The following is a 22,072-nucleotide window of genomic DNA, read 5'->3' on the forward strand; positions in this document are numbered from 1 at the left end:
TTTCCGATGCAGTTAACGCACTCCTTATTGCATGGCGTACTGTCCATCGCACCACTTGTGCTTATACCCAGCAGACTAAACGCAAGACTGAGAAGTTTAATGACACGCCGGATTCTTTAGACTGGCCCTGGATACCTTCGACCTCCCCTGGTCTTTCCTTTAAACTCCTCTTGAAGTACGACGGTCTCTACGGTGTCATGCAGCAGACGTCCCCTGTCAACTGCCTAGTCGAGCCGCTCACGCCGTCCACTCATTTAAAGCGCCGGAGATGCGAGATGGTGCGTGTATAACGACTCCAAACGTACTACGATCCGGTCATCCTCTCCTCCGCTTGAGTCACCAGGATGGCACTTGTTTATACGGGTGGGGAATTGCTAGCGCATCATCAACGCCTCGTTCGAGAATGGAGCTCACGCACTCGGTGCCTGACGCTTTACCAACCAACTTGCATGTTTGTCCTTCCGGCTTCTAATTGAACCGCGTTACATTTTATTTTTACATACTTATTCGTGGGCCGGCGCTTTGAATTGTGTTAGATGAATGCTGACCTTTCAGACGCGATATTTCCTTAGGCTAAGTGTGTTTTGGCACGACACACATGTGGTGCGTGGTTTCTGGAATGGAATTCAGGAGTCAACGTTGGCATATTATTTGCCTCAGGCTCTCCTCTATGATACAGACATCTTGATTTTCACACACCCAGGGCCACGTGTCACGTTGATATATGTAGAGCTTGAAAGTACAGTGCCATAATCTCGTAGGTCGTCAATTTGTGTACTTTGTTTCATGTATGAACTGACATTTCAGAACTGGAAGGAAGCGCAAGGGATTTATCTCTATGAACTGTGCCAGAAAGATTTCAAAGAGCAAACCGCGGGGCATGATAAAAGCCGCATCTATAAATTATACTATAAGTTAAGTGGAATAGGACCTTATTTGTCAGGGGAAATTGCCAACCTGGAGGAATTGGCCATGAATTATGTGGCAGAAATGTGGGAAATGTGTATACTTCGATATTTAAAACAACTTGAAGCAAACGTAAAGTATACCGGGGGCAGTAAAAATGATTGGTAAATCTTTAGATAATTGAAATGCAGGTGAATAGAAAAACATAAAAAACTAATACATTCAAGTAGGCAAGCAGAGAAAGACGAAATGGTCTCATTTCAGCAATAAAAGCGCATTGAATGAAGCACAAGGTTAAGTGCAAGTATAACTTCTTAATGGCTCATCACACTTTCTTGTGTGTGTGCTGAAGAGTCAGGGCACTAAAGAACAGAACAGAAAGCATGAAGTCACCTCCAAGACGATAAAGTCGGGTTTTGAAGGTTTTTTCTTGTTTATATATATAAGAAAGAAAGGAAATCATTATCAAGAAAAAATTTATTCGCTTGTCATATTGCCTAGGATATCCCTAGGAAAAAAAGAAAGAAGGTGTCACGCGTATGTTAACGCCTGGTACGCTTGCTTGAGCGAGCGGAAGGAACACACGAACGCCAGATGCAGCACACACGTAACATTAATTCAATAGGCTATTTTAGCAACAGGAACACACGGTAACATTCGACTTATCGCTCACGGCATGCGTCCTCCCTTAGTAAGCTTACCGCGCACACTACCGCGTTTACAAACGTCTGTGCGGCGTTTGTCTATTCACTGTAGTAGGAGCGCTTACAGTACCGGTACTGTTCGACGCGAGTATCGGCGTCCCCCGGTCTGTGGTCTGTCGATGCGATCTGGTCGTCGTCCGTCGTTGTTAGTGTCCGGCGTCACCGATGCCCCAGCCGACGTGACGACGGCACGGTCCCTGAGGGGCTGTCGCGCTCCGGCAGAGCGGGGGCTCGTGCCGGCTGGCGCTCCCGGTGCGCGCCGGCCCAGCTTGGTTCTCCGGACGGGATGGTGACTGGCTGTAGCCAGCCTCCGCGCGTCTACGTTCAGCGGCAACAACGCTGACGTGTCTTAGCAGGTAGGTCCGGGCCAGCGGTGGTTCCAGGGACGTCGGACATCTGCTCGCCGAGCCTGGTACTCGGGCGGGACGTCGATGTGTCGCCTAAGATCTGGGGCAGGACCCAGACAGGCGATCTCCGGCCGTCTTCTCTTGGAACGCTGCGCCCGGTCACCACGTCCTTCTCTGCGCGTGCCCCTTCTCCAAGATGGCGACTCCACGCGCTCGCTCCGCTCTTTCTTCCTCGTCTTCTTTCCTTGTCCACGCTTGTCACTCCTGACAGCCCCAAAATCTAATTATGTTCTGTACCGAACTGGCCTTTACCAAAAGGCAAGGAACTTCCGTGATTTCTGCAGCTCGACAAACTATGGGAGAGCAACCGTCTTGCACAGTGGACACGCTATCATGCCAAGCAGAAATTGTTTCACGTGCACATAACCTCCGCATCGTGGGGGAAAATTACGAATAAATTGCCAAGCCGGAGCGTTGGCTCACATTTTAGGAAGACAGGCTGAGCCACCACGCTATAAGTGAGCCGCATTCCGAAAAGAAACTGGTGAACTTATCATGTGCAGTGGGCGTTTTGAACCACCACAGCAGACACACACAAAGAGAGCCTATTCTACTGAGATGAGCATGGACAAACTAGAGCGGCTCTTTTAACTTGTAGCGCCGGCGCGAAAACACGAACACGGGAAAACGCACAGTGCTATTGCTGTATACAGAACTTTGTGTTGTCAAACGTGACTGCTGTGTCTGTGTTGTTGTGCCGTTACTACAACTAATTAGACGACCAACCAAAAGGCACATGTAACTTATACCTTATATAGCATATTGTAAATATTGTTCTGGTTGACTATGGACTGTTGCTAGTACATCTGATTTGGTCCTTGAATGGTCTCTGCTATAGCACGCGTGTTTTCTCTTGCTCTGGGTTGACATTTTTGCGACTGTTCTGTATAAACGAGCTTAATCCTAAGTGCTATTCGGTGTTAGTGCAATGCATAACACTTTCAACGAACTTCAGTGGCAGTATTTCTGGGCAATAAAAAACATTGCTGGTAGCTCAATCAATTTTGCATCTGGCCCTCAACTGCACATTTCCGCAGCGCCAGTAGTTAGATTCCAAGAGGCAACGGGGTTATGCAGGTTTCCTTGCCTTTAATGCCATACAATAAGAACAAATCTCATGATCAGAGACTGAATTAGGGAAACCTATACCTTCATCAGTTCCCTGCGCCATTACCCGGTCGCCTTCAGTAGTACTACATGCAGCCGGAAGTCACTGACTGAATTTCGCTCTGAAAAGGAATTCTAGTGTTAGTGCGTAAAATAAATACCTGCCTAGGAGTTGTGCCCAGCGGCGACATCGTGAACAGGACGCACGACGGAAACAGTACACTCAGGTTTTACCTTCTACTTGCTGCTCTATTAAAACCTACAGGCTATAGAATGACCTCGACTTCAACTTTCGTATTTGACAAAATGTGCTGCTCCAATAATGTAAAAGGTTCTGCCAATCCACGAAGTTTGATAGAGAAAGGCGAGAGAAATCGCAGTGTCATTTGCCTTCATAATGTAGCCGCTGGGATAAAAGCTTATGAAAGGAGGATTGAAACATAGGATACGAATCTGGCATTAGGAAATTAGCTCTTATATGACCAGATACTCAGCCCTATCGCATAACAGTGCAGATGCGCTAACCTTTCGAACGTATTTATAACAAAGATGATCTACAACGACCACTGTAAAATTAGTTGAGTGGCGTAATTTAGAGAAAATTAGGACTGATGCCAAAAGATCCCGCAACAAGGCTGGGCGCGAAGTGTGGCAGGCGAAGATAAAAGGGCGACTCCTGAATGCAAGTGACTATGATAATGCCGCATTTTTCATTGCTTTTCTAGGCGTCTTTCCCAGTGACGGCATTCGACAGTTTGTTGGTAACGCAAGCTTCTGAGGCCGAATTTAAAATGAAGTATGTTAGGGCGATTGCATTAGTACGATAAATGCCGCTAACGTGAATTTGAGCAAAATGAAAATCGCTAAATGCATTAATTGCCTAAATAAATGTTGGGTAGGCCGAGGAGAGTTCGTGGTTGCGGTATTTATTTAGGATTAATATGTTGTACAAAAATCATATCAACTGTGGCCGTTACCAATCATAAAACAAACCAGACTAACAAATATAAGCTGTTCGGGAGGATCTTTCACGAGGTTCATATACCTCGCTTTGGATGGTACCATATGCAGTGAAGACATAAGTGCAACACAGGAGTTATTTATTAGTCTTTAAAAGAGTATTTTCATTCGTCAAAAAATTTCATGTTAGGCGGCTGTCGTCGCTTGTCATAATAACTGACTAGCGTTTGACGTTATGACACATTGTTCTAGGAAGTTCGTTGTGATGTTATACCATATCTTACAAATTTTGTACTACAAATTTAGCTATATATCTATGTAGATTGCTCACGGATTGAAATACATCAATTTAGGGCTACTATTGAGCATACATTAGCTTTCCCCGGCTGCGGTTCTTGTCACAACGACATAATTTTGGCTCATACACTTAAATAGGAGTCTGGGTCACCTTTGGTGACCCTATTGCTAGCAATATGATATGATACTCTCGAGTATTTTGCACACATGCAGGGTTCTACTAAATGCTCCCTGTCGCGTTTCATTGTGTGGGCACCGTACATATGCGGAGCCTGCATCTTTCAGAAGTGAAAGAGAGAGGGGGGCTTAGGCAGGAACACTATAATACAAACTACAGCGCAAATACGAGCCTCACGCTCAACATTTTCAAGAGCGAAATGCTTTCTCCTTACTTTGCACATATTCATGGTATGGTAGCGTGCATTCATGAGCTCCGTAGGAAGCTTCACTACGTTGCGGAAATATCACTCGGAAGAACACTCGCTACCATATAAAAATATTCGGGATGCTGAAGAAATGGCATTATGTGCGACCTTTAGGTAGCTACAAACATCGGACCGTATTAAAACAAAGTCATTACTCTATAACTCCTAATGAGAGCAGGTACCTAAGAAGGCGGCCGCCAGATGGCCGGTCACTTTTGCAAGAACAAGAGGCCACTCAAGTAGTGTCTTGAGGTGCACCAATAAACGTGTTCTCACCTAAGACGGAAACGACGTTCTGAAACTTCTGCATTCTTCCGCTCAAAATGTAGGACCTGCTCAGTCGATCCCTAGAAGAAGAGATAAAAAAAGCTGAAGATTCCGATAACTATGCGCCACGTGGGTTTCGACACATGCGAACGCTTACTTTTCTGTTTACGCTCTGTCCGTGGCGTGGCAGCTCTTATAGGGCCGCGCGTCCTCGTGGTCGGCGGTGAAGGCTCCAGTGATTCACGGTCGGACGACTTTCGCTCTTTACCTTTTCGTCTAGTCGTCCTTGTCAGATCACTATCGGCGAGCGCGCGCTCTTTTTTTCAATATCCGTGCAGCGCTGCTGCGGCATGCTGCTGCCGTGAACTGCTTATAAGTTGGAAGGCACGGCTGCCAAGAAAACGTGCCGAATTCCCATAGCTTTTCGTTGGTAAAAACTATTTCCCATCGGACGGACGTCTTCGCTAATGATAACACCGACATCACTTCTGATAGACATTTTACAAGGAAGCTTTAGCTCGGGCCCAACTCAGACGCGGCCTATTGAAATACATGTAAAACGCAAACACGTTTTTTCCGCGATAACCCCTAGACCGATATTAATGAAATTTGCTGCATTTGAGGAACTTAAATTATATGGACTGTTGCTAGCGGAATTTCGATTTAGGTTCAGAATTTCACTAAAAAGATTTTCTAAAATTCGAAGTTTCGCAAAATAGAACAAAGGTCTTTGCAGATTCATACTCTGCGTAAAAAACAGATATCGCGGCTCTGTAAACGGTATTAATTAGATCATACGTCATTTGATATCTTACATGAATTTGTTACATTGTTTACAAGGGTTCTGCAAAAGTTGCATTTCCATATTAGAAAAATTTTTGAGATTCATGAGTAACATATGAGTTTTGTCCGCTTTAGTTGTACTATTAGATGCACTTCACGGAATTGTATCGTCAATCTCCGTTGCTCAGTTAGAGTTGCAAGCATGACAGTGTTGTTATTTGAAAATTTTCGATTTCTGGCAGTTCTTTTTTAAATTGACGACCTATATCAAAAATTCGAAACCAACAGTCACCCGATTTTAAGTTTTTTTCTTTTAAATGCAACAAACCTTGTCAAGTTTGGTGCTGTGGTTGCCGAGAAAAACGAATTCATCTTTTCACGTGTATTCAGATAGGAGCACGCGAGCTAAAAGCTTCTTCTTAAGAACAACTTTAACGGAAGAACGTTTTTTGAACTTTTTGTGGTGTGGGCCAAGATGAGTTTAAATGAAGACTAACAGCACTTTTCATGTGACGTCCTTCACTTGGTCCATCTTTCTGTGCCGGGCCGAAGTCGGCGCACTTCTACACGAAGCCAAGCACACGGATTTGAAAGTTAAAGTTACAGGATCGAATTCACAGACATTTTCGTTCGCAAACAGTTTTCGCTAGGTCCGGGCATGCTTTCCCGAAAATGCCTAAGATCACGCTTGGCTGACGCCTGCACTGTGAAGCAGCTCACGCGTAAAAACTTTTCAGTGAATTCGGCACCTCGGGCCTATAGTCACCAAAGCTCTTTAAGCTGTAGCTCTTCGTTAGGGCAGATTGCATTCGAGATAATATAAATATATGCAGAGTGACACGTATAGAATAGGCTTGTTCAATACTCTGTAAAGCCCTCCTTATATGGCATAGGTGGTCTTTCCCAACAGCATAACGAAACAAAAAAGAAAAGAAACTGGGGGCCGTGTTCAAAAATGTTTTTTTTTTTCGTAAGCGTTTTTTGCTATTAACCGGTCGCCTTCGAGTACAATGATTGTCTGCAATCCGTAAACGCAAGAGAATGACTCCCAAGAATACGTGCTGTAGCAAAACATTAGGAGCATGCAAGGCACGAGCGTAATCGACACGTACGCTAATAAAAAATGCCAGTAGGATGCTTGTAATTCCAAGCAAAACGCTAATAACGCAAGTAGTTAATGCATCTCACAGACCTTTACCAACTTGTTCCTAGGTATTTACTAACGCTAAAGCCTTGGTGCTGCAGTCTACGTAAGTTAGCAACCGCTACTTTCTCCTCTTCTCTTGCATGATAGTAATCTCGGCGCAAAAATTGAATGAACAGTACTTTCTTTCATTAGCATACATTACCTGTAGTGCAAAATTTATTAACCTAAACTTTATTTATCCAATCGTATAGGTCCTCGCCGGCCCAACGTGAGCTCCCGGAATCTTTGGCGTGTTTGTTGCTACTCATGATATGACCGTGCCTGTTCGAGTCGGTTCGTTTCGTTGTGCAGCACGTCCTCTCTAATCACGTGTTATGTGTGTAGATAACCTACAGTTCATGCTTCTGATGTGTAGAAATATGTATTAGTATAATGAGAAGAACATGAACATGTGGTTCTGCTTCTTCATTTTACCGCATTATGCTTTGAAATGGGAGCGACGTTGTTATGAGCCGAAGTTCCTAATTGCGTGCCCGAGAACAACACAAGTGAAGTTTTGAAAATCAAAATGGTGATACGGACAGTTACTAGGCCCAGGGGTCGGTACAAGAGCACCATACTTGTTGCTACTCTTTTCTATTCAGCAAATTGTTACACTACAGTTGCTAATCGCAGCCACTGACATGTTAGTGATATACGTAGCGAATAATTAGTAATCCAAAGTTAGTAACTACTGCAATCTTTTTACGAAAAGTGTAGTGTTTAGGCCTAAAGAACACAGACATATGATTCACGGTGGAATATCCTGCACTCTCAGTTTCATGAAACTATTTGTGTCCGGCCGCCCTTTCACCGTGTTGCGGCTATTTCGGGGGTTCCGCTTAAGTTGCGTGCAACGTGAGCAGGTTTCTCGTCTGGTGCTCCTTCCAAATATCACACTCTTCTGAAATGCCTACTCTCTCGATTGCGGCCCCACTTAGCTGACGTCGGCTGTACGCCCTTCACAACAGTGCATGGTTTTGTTAGGACAGCGCAGGCAGAATTAAATGACTTCCAAGGCCCGCGCCGAACGAACCAGCTCTATGCGGGCGTCCCGCGATGTCGGAAAGGCTGTTGCTCCGGCAACGGGGTCACCTCAACCTCGTACGCGCTGGACGTGCACTCGCGCACGAGGGGAAATGAAAACTAGAACGCGGGTAAGGGCACGGCCAGCTTTGGCACCGTGCCATATTTGAGTCAGTGTCATGCAGGTAAACTGCACCGGCTAGTCGTAGCACATTGCGTACTCCAGAAAGAAAAAAAAAAGGCGGTGTCTGTGGGAGGGGGGTGACAGGTTTTGAGATTAAGCACAGCACATGGGGAAATTGTCATGCGCATACCAACTCGCGGAAGAAATGGCGAGTCAATGAAATGAGCTGGATAGTGTGCTCAGCTTAGCCTTTCACATATTGCGAACAATCATGTTTTTGAATGTCCGCAGGGCCTATTCTACGACTTATGTAATTTCTTGTACGTCGCGCGTGACAAGGTGCAGCCATCAGGCCTAAATTTTAAGACGGAGTGGTCTGTGTTCTATCATTAATTGCCATTCAGCATAGAAAATTTTGGTGCGGATAATTGCGAAGTGCTGTCTCCCGGCGTAATATCTAAGTAAGGGAAGAAAAGATAACTGCGGCTATTACGGCTGGTAAACAAGTCTGGCGGCCTCATCAAATAGCCAGCAATCCCAGGCGAGGAAAATATTGGCCCCTAAATTTGAAGCTTCGGTAAAAATTCCTCGGCAAGGGAGACCAAAACGACCACTATTTTTCAGTATGTGCGGTTTGTTTATATTCACATGAAAACATCAGTCTTAATACTGTGCTATGGCGCGTTCCCGCCTCACTGTACAACAATATGCCTATATGAGAGAGAATATACAACACGGAAATTCGCAAAAAATATGCATCACGTCCGCGTTCATTTCTCCAAAAGGAGCCTGTCATCATCTTCCAATGAGAAAACTTGTTTTTGTTTTCACTGTGGGCGTTCTCGTTTTCTAGCCTAATATTCGTGTGTTTGCCTAGCAGCCACGCAGCGCCTCTCATTACGATGTATCTCTGTGCATCGCCCACAGACACACCTCGTGTCGAGTCTTCCGTTCAACCATGCCTGTTTCAGAAGATCGGCCCCTCCGCAAACTCTTAAAAAAACCCGACAGTGGAGAATTTCCCCTTGCTTGTTCTATTTAACGTTGGCTCAGTACCGCTCTCGCATGCCTCGGCATAAAATTCAACGCCCTTTGCACGAGCAGAACGCATCGCATGGGATGGCGGCAGTCGCCCTTGTGCGAGATCTCGTTCAATGCCACGCGTCTGCGCTCAACAGACGGCCGATATTGAATCACGAGCAATAACGAATTAGTATTTCCGTGCATAGAATTTTCGATAGTCTTTAAGGGGCATCGGTGCACTTGTTTGTGACCGCTTATTGAGGCGGTCTAGGCCAAGCAAACTTCAGGGTGGATAGATAGTGCTGTGTGCATTTATATTTATTTTTTGGCCCATGAGATAGTCTTCCACTGCGGCGACAAAGCACTTGTTCTGTGCACACGGAAACCATCACGATGAGGTCGTTAGGAATACTTAGAAATATGTTTGTTCTATTACCATTATACTAGTCAGTCGTTTCGAAGAGGCAGTGGAACAATGGAGGCTTATTCCGTCTGGGTCATGCCGGTCCATAAGAAATAAGGATTTCGCATGCTGGGTATTACAATCCTCAATTCGCTTCCAAGATTGCTTCGTAGCACCTTATTTCTAAGCGTTCTTTACAACGCACTGGACACGTTGGATAAATAATACAAGCGCAGATGACTACGAGATCGCCGATTTCATAGCCGGCTACACTCACTCGATGGGCACGGTGCACAAAGATGCGCTTGCGATAATATTTTGATCAATGCTCGAGTTGTTCAAGAGGCCCAGATTTATGCGCAAGACGTCGTCACCTAAAACTGGGACCACAATAACGGATGTTTACATAGTGCACCAGTGACAACATTCTATACGTGTTTTTTTATCTACCGGATTTTTTCTTGTCTTTAAACTCACAGCGCCCCGAGGCATTACAGTAGGAAACATTGCACTGCAACGAACGGATCGCTCGCATCTTTACGGGGAAGAGTACGCCTTCGGCTAACAGCGCAATGTTGGCCTAATTTTAAAGGTATACTCTGCGCAAAATATGAAACGTGATTCATACCCGATGTGGGGACCCTTAGCACCCGTCCCACGTTCGCGCGCTATTTGAGATCTTATCCCGGAACGATTGCTGCTAAAGCTCTCTTTAGTCCATATTTGGTGTTGTTTATGCAAACGCGTAGCCAGGAGGCCGCGCTCGGGTTACGGCGTGAGCCGTGCGGGGGAACAGTTCCCGGAAGAGGGCCGCCTTCTACTCGGCATCGCCCTGGTGCAGCATGCCAGGTCTCACTAGGCCTACTTATATTTTACGCCATTCGTTATCGGACATTGGGACACGCTTATTCACACTCTCCTTTGAGCTAGTTTGCCTAAGCATGTTCCCTTTTATGGTGACATTTGCTTGCTTGATGGCCCCGTGCGGTGTAGCGCAGTTCATGGGAGCGTGTTCCTGTTTTTCCTGATTCTCAATAAGTTGCAGCGCCAGTGTCGCGACTAAGGTAGCCCTCTTACGTAAGATAAGTTTCATAAATATATGACTCGTTATTCTACAGTACGTACCACTGTCAATGGCGCGGAGAAGCAAGTATTCACTCGCTTCTGTTTGCAGTACATAGCGTGAAAGCTATGGAATAAAAGAAAAGACAAAGAAAGAAAGAACGGCCACTGGGCGCATATTTCTTTTTTTATTTACTAGGACAGTGATTCACGTAGCTACAGCGCCGACAGACTGTGGCAGTCAATTTGAATTGAATTTGTTCTCTTAAGTTCACAGACTACGCATTTTATCATACTTTACGTCAGAAACTACGTATTTCGCCACAGAAGTTTCTGCAAGGGGTCGTAAAAAGAATTTAAGGTTTTTGTGAAGGCAGGTATCATCAGGATCGTACAGCCGTCATATCGCCCAATATTTCTGGGCTGCACGCTCTAGAGAATATCGAAAATGAACGCGTGAATAAAGAGATCACGAATTCTGCGAGGTCATTGTCATTCTGCTGCGGTGACCGAGAGCACAGGTGCCTTCTCAATAGGTCGAATTCATACATAAGTATTGATGAATGGTATGAATTATTTGTTAAATAATTATTCAGACGCTAATTCACCATGAATGCCAAGGGCAGCCTGATGTCATTCATCCACTTGCTCGGCGTCGAAATTTTAGGCAAGAGAAAACTCTTTCTTCTCCTCAAGGTGTGCGTGCAAGGCAAGCCCTTGGGGACGCTAAGACAATGCTGACTTTGATTTCTCTATTGAAATACATGCGTAACCGAAGAATAGTCTCAATAGACAACATCTTGGCATACTATAAAAGTATGTTGCATTTTAGCGTAAAATATTTATGGAGGGCAATTCTATGAACTGCTATTTTATGGGTATTATCTCCTACATGTTCCAAAGATTTCAGAAAATCAGTAAGTATAAAAAACTTTGACCACAAGTTTACAAATTCGTAGTATTGCACGAGAAGCATTATAGGAGTTTTGTAAACTGAGTATGTTAGAGCATCTTACGCTGTCAAATTTGATATCTATGTTTACCACTAATGTGAAATGATTGGAGTGATTACACATTTTTTGCAAATGTCTTACTCCAAAAATGGTGTCGTAATTATGAATGGCGCTATAATACATCTTATTGTGATTTAGATGTATCAATATGTGCCGTTCAGAGCACTGGAATATTCTTATTACTCACAGAGTTCAAAACTTGACACCGATTTCGATATTCAGTAGCACTCTCGCACGAAAATTGACGGCCTATATAAAAAATCTGCTCTTCATGCCAGATTAAGCCTTTTCTTTCAAATGCTGCAAACTTCATCAGTTTCACTTCAGTGGATGCTTAACAAAACAGTTTTCTTTTGCAGTCCATTTCTATACGGTGGGGTAAATCTTCCTCTTTATCCTAGGACAAGAGGACCCACACGCGTCAGAAACTCGGTACAGATTCTTGCGCTAAGTTAATTTTATACCGAGATCTGCTGGCCGATATAAAAAACTCGTCGGGAGAAGCGATAATACGCGTAATTATAGGCGCGACTACTTACACCACACTAGAAGTGATAGTGAGAAAACCCATATGGCGAACCGATGACTTACCGCATTGTGAGGTTGCGCTCACATGTGCTCCCCTGCGCGAACCGTCAAAGACTAAGTGCGAATCCAATGAGCGTCCACGTGTGCCCCGTGTTTGTTGGGTTGTGAAAAAAAAAGACTTTGGATTTCATACTGTAAATAGTTGCAACCTTCATGGCGAGCCACGGCTGTACCTAAGCAGCAGTAACCAGCATTTTTCATGTCACTCGTTAATGCTCCGAAAACAAGCGACATACGTTCCAGACGAAGTATGTAAAGCAGAAACGAAACTTCACTTTGACGGCAAGCCACTGCGACGCGGAGACTGCGGAGTTGGAAGCGTAATATTCTGCGAAACACTTTATCAATAGAGAAGAAACGACGTGATATGAGCCATCAAAGATGCTTTCGTCAGCTTCATAGGCTCAGCATTTACTTCGTGTTACGCGTTGTCTCTTTGTGCCACAGCTGAAAAGTACAATTAGCGCATGGAAAGTGTAGAAATTACACATGCGATGAAGGAATGAATGAAGGAATAAATGAATGAATAAATAAATGCTTTCTACAAGGAGACGATACTACGACCTTATTATGTGGAAAAGTGTGGTTGGGATAATGGTGTCGACTCCTCCAGCAGTGTCGACTCCTCCTCACGCATAGTCCCTGTGGATATCTCCTGTTTCTGTGATACTCATCAAAACACCCTAGACCTAGACCCTCACATCCTTACTCAGTGCTTACAACTGAGCGAGTCATCAGACCAGTGGATGCGTGTCGATAGCGATGGCTCGTATACGAGCCTCGATGCCAGGTTATCAGTTAATGCTTGCCGCCAGAAGCGCGGTAAACACATACAGACAGAAGTTTATCGGCATATATATACTTTCTGCCTCAATCTGTAGTGTTACTCTGATGTTGGAAATGTGTTGGAAATATAGACATTCATTCATTCATTCATTCATTCATTCATTCATTCATTCATTCATTCATTCATTCATTCATTCATTCATTCATTCATTCATGTTCTGTGTGGCAACTGGTGTAACATGTGTATCACATCTTAGCGATAATGTTTCACTGCAGTGTAGGCTTAGCTAATATTTTTGTAGAAATGACTGAAAAATCACCTGGCGCATCCAACGCATGGGGCTGCCTGGGCGCTTCCGCATTGATTATAATTCTACGTAACACTTCAACTAGGCAATAACATCATTCATTCAAAAAATAGCTATTGCGGAAAATATCGATTAATGAGTGTATGTAACCTCCATATATTAAAAGACGCGAGGACTGCTCCATTAATGCGTACTAGTAAGTTGTTCAAGCCGTAATGCCTCCTAGCCACAATCCTTTCCACAAGCCCCCACTTTTGAGCAGATTGCCTTAATTTTTTTTGTTTATGTAGTGTAACTACAGGATGACGCTTTCCTTTACATATCACACCACCCTTTGCGTGTCCCGCTTGCTGGACGCGTCGCAGTGAGTAGTAGTATTTTTATTTTTGTTTCTGCGTCAGCCAACCATTTTGGGAGGATTGGCCCACTTCATGGGGCAAACTTCCCTATAAAGATCCATTTTAAGGTTGAGTTGGATAGCACGGAACCGTTAAAGTTTTTCCATAATAAACTTATAGCATATAAAAGTTGCGAGTCTGGAGCAGAGTTCGCAATGCTTCGTTTTCGTAAGCGCTCTCTACCATTGGTTGACCACCTTCGCTAACAATATGGCCAAGCAGGGAGTAAATTTAGTGTTTTCTCGCAAGCTTTCGGATCTGTGCTCACACATTTCTCGAAACAGGGCAAGAAACCACGTTTGCACGACACAGCACAAAAACCGTTTCACGGCATGTGTCGCATGGGTGGTTATAAGTTCCCTCTCACATGCGAGAGAGTTTACAAACGCAAACCGGTCGATGTATTCATGACCGGCTGCGTGAGTACCTGTCCTCCTTGGGGTCCGATGACAGAGAAAACTTGCCTCGCCATTGGAATGAATGTGGCTGTTACCCATGGTTCAGCAATGTAATGAGTCTTGGTAGAGGCAAAGGCACAGAAGAGCGAGAAGAGTTGGACGCGCACTACACCAGGTTATTACGTGACGGCTGCATTAGTACAATCTCGGTGCGCTTACTTGAAAAAGAAATTGCTTTTTTAGGTCGTTCGCGAAAGATATGGTATATTTTGTTTTCAGTACCCTGTGATTAGTGATGCTGCTGTTCCGCATGCTCTTCTGGTCTTGCTGGGACTATGCCGTTTCTAATAAAGCCAAATTGACAGTTCAGTCACTGTGGTGTGAACATCTCTCCTTGTCCTTCGTTGCTTGTGACTGGTTTTTCCGTCATCTAGCTTCAGGATTTACTGGAATTTGTTTTATGATGCATTCTAGCATAAGAGATTTTTATGAATACGGGGTCTGAAGGGCGATTGCATGTGAAGCATTTTAACTAAACAGAAATTTGAGGTAAGCAACATTTCTCAGGCAAGAGCGTCCAATGTGTAAGGGAATATACTAGCACTCACACTCTTCTTGCTAAATACACACGACACAGGCTTTCTCGATGGATTACTTCAACTACTATGCTCTTTTTTTTAATACATTGAAATGAAATACACACTTTCTCGTACATACATAAAAGGGTTGCCCGCACTTACGTAATGTTGTAGAACCGCAATATTGTCTGCTACATAGATCAAAAGAAAAAAAAACATTAGTAGGAGTGATAGAAACAGTTAAGAAATGTTCACATTCACAATGCACAAAATAACAAATTTATCGTATTGAAGAAGCTTGGTGTAGGTAAAAGATTGCTCGGATTTAACAGGCCAAATAAGACAATGCAAGTGATGCTATACTGAATGAAGGCGGATTATTCTTATCCATAGGTTATCATTACATTGCACAGAACCACAGCTACCGATAGTGCTTCATTCAGCCCAATTAGGTCCAACTGCCACGATTGGCAAACTAAACAGTGACCTCGTGGTCAGCAAAACAGCGTCACTCCCACTGAGCCACTACGACCGGTATGGAAAATACTGACAGAGCTCATCCTTTATTTGTGATAATCTTTGCATATTTCAATCGACCTCGCTTTCATTCCGCTTTCAGGAGCAGTACGTCGCCGCCGCAAGAACCACGAATAAAGCGCCTTGAAACAACGAAACGTTTATTAAGAAAAAGAAAGAAACATAGACAAATTAAGAACAACGTCCGGACAAGCGTTCCAGTACAACGGCAGTTATCCCACATCTCCACGCGACAGACCTATCGTGTATTCGGGCTTGCTGTGCTGGCCTGCGACAGTCTCCCCAGTGACCATGATTGGCGTCGGTTGATGAAGCCACGGCCACGCTTGCACCAACGTGTGCGCAGCATGTGACCAGTCAGCCAGCGCCATCGATGCAGTCTCGTCATCTGGCGGTGGCTGCCAGTCCGAAAATTTGATGGACAGCCGAAGGCCCCCACCTCGACCGATGATCCCGATACACTGCACTCCCTTATTTTGGAGATTCGAACAAGGCGATTTCTCTAAATATAATAATAAAATTCAAGCATGTCGAGATGAACAGACGATTTAGAAACGTAATTTATCGTTTATTATTTGAGTGGAGATAACAATCAGCAAACGTTTTTAGCTGTCGCCCACAAATAATTCGTCGTAGTCATCAGTATACGCTTGTGTTGCTTCTCCGGGTACCATTACCCCGATATTTTATGTGGCTATAGTAGCGTACAGTTTCTGGCTTTTATAAAGCTTCGCGAAGCTGCTGGCCGACTGCTCATGAAAGCGATAGAATTTATGCTTATTGATAACGTGTATTCAAAATAAAACGGGATCATCGAGCACAATGAAGAAAACTGATGCCGTGCTCCTTGAAGACTTTTGCCCTTCTATTTCGGTGTGCTCTACCTGTGTCGGTAGTACGGTTCCTCCTTAAAAGACTCGTTTCTCTGCTTGTCTTCTGGTTGTTGGGCTGGAAACATGGAAATTGCAAGGGTACACACAGAACAGCTTACCGCCGATGCCTTTGTCTTACTAAGGCAAGTTATACCTTGTCCCTGCGAAAGTTTCCGTCTTGTCTTGATTAGTAGAGTTACAAGTAAGTGCTAACGGTATCTCTCCGTTCTAATGCTATTCGGATATCTTCCGAAGTCAGTCCTGCTCTATTAAGCATGGCATGAAAACGAGAAGACGGATTCAATGCGAGCTCGAGAGTAGGGCCAAACTCGGCAACCTGACCTCCGTCCATCACGAGGATCCTGCGAAGAAAAGAAAGGAAAGATAAGAAAGTTTAGCTGAGTTCCACAATGCGAGCAGTGCAGTTCGCAACGCATGTTAGAATGTTCACGGGAACAACGTTACCAATTCTAAGTGAAGCTCCTTCATGTTGAACAAACTTGCTCTAAACTATAAGTTGCACTCTAGTATGAGTAACATGAAGACATTGTTACAACAGTACTTGGAATCATGCAGTAACATAGCCATTCTCTCTTTATTGCCTAAATTTCTTTATAGTGCGCATGAAAACACCTTGCCACTATCAAAACCACGTCGCATATGTTGCAGGCTTGAAAATTAATAAAGCTTTGCTCATCTTTTCGACCACTCCCAAAGCATTTAACGCATCTGTGCTTCCGCGTGCAATTGGTCAATATAATGACCTTCGTGATGATTTCGTCCATATTCATGACCGTGTGGCATTTCTAAACAAAATACTAACCATCTATGACGGTTTATGCTAACCATACGATCACTTGATCACTTCATAAGGATATCATGTAGACCCACTCAAATTTGCATGATACCTAGTAATATTTTATTGATACAGTGTTACACCCAAATAACACCATATGTACTAAATTTACTATTGTATATAATATCTGATTCTTAAATATTTTGTTTGTTTTTGTCTTCTTGTTAAAATTTCTTGTGTAGTCCGCCTCACGTAATGCTACGTGGAGCCTCTAAGGTATTATTTATTTATTTATTTATTTTACAAGTACTGCCAGCCTTGTTACTAGGCCTTAGGCAGGAGTAGGCATTTGCAACAATAAAAAGTATGAAATAAGATGAAACAAGGTAACAGACACTGAAAAAGAATCTTCATAAGAAACAGCATAAGAGAAACCTTTTCACAATTATGATTTCACTGATAAAAACGAGGGATGAACGAGGATGAACACTATGGTTCATTCACAAAGTGCAGACAGGATGAAACCGTTGGACGGTCGACAGTTGTGGCAGGTAATGCGTTGCATTCGGAAATCGTCCGCGGGATAAAAAAAAAAATTAATGCGTTGGTCCTGGAGGAAAAATCTGTAACCTTTTTGTTGCCATAAGAGCGCATAGAGCGGTGGCTAGCCGGTAGAATATATGATGTTTTATCTAGTCCTATTTGATTGTTATAGAGTAAGAAGAAAAATTTCATTCTGTCGCGGTAATGCCTTATTGCAAGGTTTTCCAGTTCTGCAGCTTCTAGAAGAGATGATGTGGATGTGGAGGGGATTGTAAATAAAATACGGTAATAAAGAAAATGCAGCTACACTTAATGGTCCTAATGGATTAAGACGGTTCTTGTAGACCAGTTCTGTGGTTCACTTACACTTAAGTCTCCAAGCTTCCCAATAAATACATCCTAATTATATGTTGGGAGGCGGAGGTACATAATTACGAATATTCTGTGAGGAATATTTTATGCACAGAAATTAGGTTCTTTTCAATAAATTTCGCAATTTTATTTTATTCCAACAGATACTGGTGTCATTTATTTGGAGGTGGTTACACCTTTTCACTTAAAAAGACAATCAAGAAAGGAATTTAGCCGCTCTAAGTTACGGGCTGGTAATTTGTTTCCGGTATATATCTATGTATGCTTGAGAACTTCCATTACAAGTTGTCCACATTTTTGTTGCAGATATTCCTATAAACCAGCTCAGCTCCTTTTTTTGCTTTCAGAGGAACAGAGGTTACAATGCGGGCTTACTGGTACGGTATCACGAAATACTAGAGCAGCGCAACAAGAGAAACGCAGGAGCAGGCGTGAGCGTGTGTTATAGTGCTGTTGTTGGGCTTCGGTGCCATTTGTGTCACACCAGTATTTCAAGCGCGTCTTGGGTTCGGGTCCTTGTTTACGATCACTCCCATTCTACGTCGAACGCTGAGTCCTGTCGTCGGAGCTGTCGTCAGTACTGAGAGCATTTCCGGGTTCTTGATTATAACACCGCGTCGCGAATTCACTGTTGTTGGCAACGGAGGGTAGCGACGGTGCAACGAAGTTTATGCTCCCAGCTTCGTGCGCACAAACGAACTCTCCTACGTCATTTTGCCTGGAGGCGTGGCAAGCTTTCAGTATACGCTAAACTTAAGCTATAGCTCTAGTTTGGCTTCGATGCGAAGTTTTGCTGGTCTAGCATGGTTTCGCCTCCACCATTTCCTCCTCCGAAATCGAGTCGCACTTTGGATTGTGTGCTTGTCCTCTGGGGGTGCGTTCGAACCACGCTATACCCGTTCGGTTCTTCGATGAAGTGCGGATGCGTGCACTCCTTAGCAGTTAAGACGCAGCAAGGTATATGAGAATATCTAATTGGATGGACTCTTTGTGCAAGTTACAACTACGTTAAAGCTATCAGCACGTAGCGTTCCTTGCGTAGTGTGGGACATTTAATAAACACGATGGCTGAACTATGCATAAGTAAGTGAAAAATATCATAGGAATACCGGATCATGCATCATGCATCATCATCACAGCACGTACGAGCACAGAAAGGTGGCGACAACATAGGGTGGTTCTAAAGCCGCGTATCGCTTTTACTGGCTTCATCACGGGGACAGCGATTGAAACAGTAATCACCTATTTACTTCGCATGAATACAGTCTCACATGTTATAACTATGAAAAAGCTTTAAATATACGCGTTTTAGAAGGCTTAAGGTGACTGTATGAAACAACTAACACGCCACTGGTAGCACCTAGTGCTTGTTTTCGACATTTCATTATGGCGGCCACGTTCCTTTAGCTATCAGGCGTGTGTGCGAATAGTAATGCTGCGTACACTGTGTGCACGTGAAAGGGCTTGTGTGTACTTTCCCCTTGCAGAAAGAATTAGTGTAACTTATACTAGACCATACGTCTTTTACTCTATGACAGTATGCTCTTGCGGCTTGTTTGTGTACAGTGCTCATTGATATGTTCTTCATTTTTTCAACCCTCAGCAGTGTAGTCGACATTTTTGATAGTCGTCTCTAAAAAATTGTTTCTTCCCATTTCTTTACATTTGTCAAGTCGAATATAAGTTCTTTCGCTAACGTAGCAACTACGTCCTGTGTGCGTTCCTATCAATACTCATAGGTACGTAAGCACTTAGTAACTCGTAAAAAATTTTAGACCTTCAGGAACGTTGTGACTTTTTACTAACTTTTTTTAACAGTGAATGTACAATAAACGATGATATAGGTCGTGCACCGGTCGAATACCAATGCTGCGTTCTTTTGTTTCGTTGTCACGAAACAAAATCACGGCTAAAATTTTGGCATACTAAACGCAAAGTTGCGCGATCGGATCCAGGCCATGCCGGCTGCAGTACAATGGCGGGGAAATGCGAAAACGCCCGTGGTGCTTAGATTTAGGTTCCCGTTAAACATGCCCAGGTGTCGTAAATTTCCGGAGTGCTTCACTACGGTGTGCCTCATAATGACATCTTGGTTTTCGCACGTAAAACCCCATAGTTATTTATTCTTCCCTTTGTACTTTTCATTTACATAGAGAACTTGAGAAGCTTGTCTACAGTCTTCATTTATTGGTATTTGCAATACATGTGCGCTCCTATCGAATGAATATTGAACAAGAAGCACGAGTAATAAGCTCAGTGCTCCATACCTGTGGTGATCTAGCGCAGTGTCCAGCCTGTGTGCGATGGTGACCATCGTGCTCTCGCTGAAGCCTTCTCGCAATGCCCTCTGTACCAGCCTGTCCGTGTTGCCGTCCATGTGAGATGTGGCTTCGTCGAGGACAAGAATCCGTGGTTTTCGCAGCAGAGCCCTTGCGAGACACACCAGCTGTCTCTGTCCAGCACTGGCGCAGATAGAGAGGACACGTTCACGTAGTGAGCGCACTGTACTCTGCATCCAATACGGCTGATTATCTAATAAAAGCTTAATCTTCAGGTATTATGGTGACGAGGAGTAAAAGACGTCTGCGCCCTCTTTCTATGGTCTTCCGCTGGGTGCTTCGTAACTACAAGGATATTAAAGCTCATGACATTGGATCTCTCGCTGTCAAATAAAAAGACATATTTAACAAGATAGAGTTATTTCACGTGAACAACTTATTTGCAAGCATCTTTGGCAGATCTAGGCTTGGTGGTAAGGACCTCTGCATTCGTGGGCAGTAGGACAAACGTAATCGGTGGCTCATCAAAGCATTTAAACCAATTAAATACGTAAAAACATGTTATCACATAAACAAATTCTGCAGAATAAGTTTTCAGTTAGGTAGCGATCAATTAGGGTTAATGAATTGGCACCAAGCCTAGGACGGCGGAAGTGTAGGTGAGTCGATGATATTACGAAATTCGCTCGCGCAAGTTGGAATAGGAGATCACAGGGACAGCCCTTCGTCCTGCAGTGAACATAATATAGGCTGCTGCTGCTGATGATGATAATAATTCTTCATATGTCGATGAAACACTATCTGATACCACGTTTTTTTTATTTAATTTCACTTTTTAAACGTGGTCTTGATTCAGTTAGCAGCGCTGAGTTAGCAGCCATTGAGAGAAGGTGGCAGGCGTTACGCTTGCCTAGTGTCCTACTTTTCTAGCGAGGAGCGATGCGCAAGATGTCTTTAAGGAGCGGGTTTCCGCTGAAACAACCAATGTATCCTCAGTACTGCTGGTATACCCAACCATTTGTGCTCATATCAATGTTTACTGGCGTAAGGGACAAAGAGCACACTTGAGAGGAGACCCATTTTATGTCCCCAAGATTCGACATGTGCACTTAAGAGGACGATTCAACTGGGGGCCTTCGATATAATACGTGGGAAGGGGGCATCGGTTTTCCTCGGCAATTACTGAACCAAAATTGGGGAAGTCTCCTGCATTACTTGCATGTAGCGATTACTTGAAGGGCGTTTTTGATTCATGCCATCATATATCTTTATAAATTTTTTTAAAATAGCAAAAGTGAGAAAAACGAGAAGTGTCATGTTAATGAGTGCGTAAATCTGAAGTCAGAAGATATATCGCAATACTATCAATTCACTCTAAAAGTACATCTAATGCGGACACAATTTATTAATTATACATGATTCTCAATTTCACCGCTCATTCTTTAGTAGGATTTTGGCAGAATCCTTATAAATATCCCAGTAAATGCACTTTTTAAAATATGTAAATAATCCGATTTGGTTTTTCTAACGGATGCACTTTACAGAACCACGGTATCTGTTCTTAATGCAAAGTTTCCAATTTGACGCTTCTATTTGTTTTTAGTTTACACATTTTTGGCAATCTTTCTAAGGAAATCCAGGACACCTAAATAATAATTCCGCTGCAAACAGTTACTAGAACTTAATATTTATGTCCAACACATAACAGTTCATCAAAATTGCTCGAGGAGTTATCTCTGAAAAGCATTTCGGGGTTTACATGTATTTCAATAGTAGGCATTGCAGTTAGAACCGAGATAAATCTTCCTCTTAAGCGAGCCCTCTGATTTTATTGTGCCAATATATAAAATCAGTTTAAGTTCCATTGTTTCAACAAAGTTTGGGATTGCTGGCATCGCGATCGGCGCGAAATGGCGTTGCACTG

The 22,072-nt window shown here is 43.5% G+C and overlaps 2 protein-coding genes across 3 annotated transcripts in view; both read right to left on the reverse strand.

Annotated features, from left to right (window-relative positions):
* LOC139048126 (uncharacterized) overlaps positions 1–5,224 on the reverse strand; it is a 46,828-nt gene extending 41,604 nt beyond the window's left edge. Inside the window, exons 1-3 of one of the 2 annotated variants that reach the window (XM_070522626.1) lie at positions 5,083–5,224; positions 3,167–3,246; positions 1,681–2,221 (exon numbers count right to left, since the gene is read on the reverse strand). Coding sequence is in view for 1 of the 2 variants with exons in the window: in XM_070522625.1 (XP_070378726.1) it covers positions 5,083–5,116 (34 nt within the window). In the remaining variant the exon portion in view is untranslated. The remainder of the gene's footprint in view (positions 1–1,680; positions 2,222–3,166; positions 3,247–5,082) is intronic. The other variant, XM_070522625.1, reaches the window with a different exon arrangement.
* An 11,010-nt stretch (positions 5,225–16,234) lies between these two features.
* LOC139047899 (ATP-binding cassette sub-family C member 2-like) overlaps positions 16,235–22,072 on the reverse strand; it is a 179,515-nt gene continuing 173,677 nt past the window's right edge. Inside the window, exons 13-14 of the mRNA XM_070522076.1 lie at positions 20,137–20,331; positions 16,235–16,520 (exon numbers count right to left, since the gene is read on the reverse strand). Coding sequence (XP_070378177.1) covers positions 16,355–16,520; positions 20,137–20,331 — 361 coding nt within the window. The 3' untranslated portion in view covers positions 16,235–16,354. The remainder of the gene's footprint in view (positions 16,521–20,136; positions 20,332–22,072) is intronic.

This window comes from Dermacentor albipictus, chromosome 7 (genome assembly GCF_038994185.2).
Source record: "Dermacentor albipictus isolate Rhodes 1998 colony chromosome 7, USDA_Dalb.pri_finalv2, whole genome shotgun sequence".
In the NCBI taxonomy this organism is placed as follows: domain Eukaryota; kingdom Metazoa; phylum Arthropoda; class Arachnida; order Ixodida; family Ixodidae; genus Dermacentor; species Dermacentor albipictus.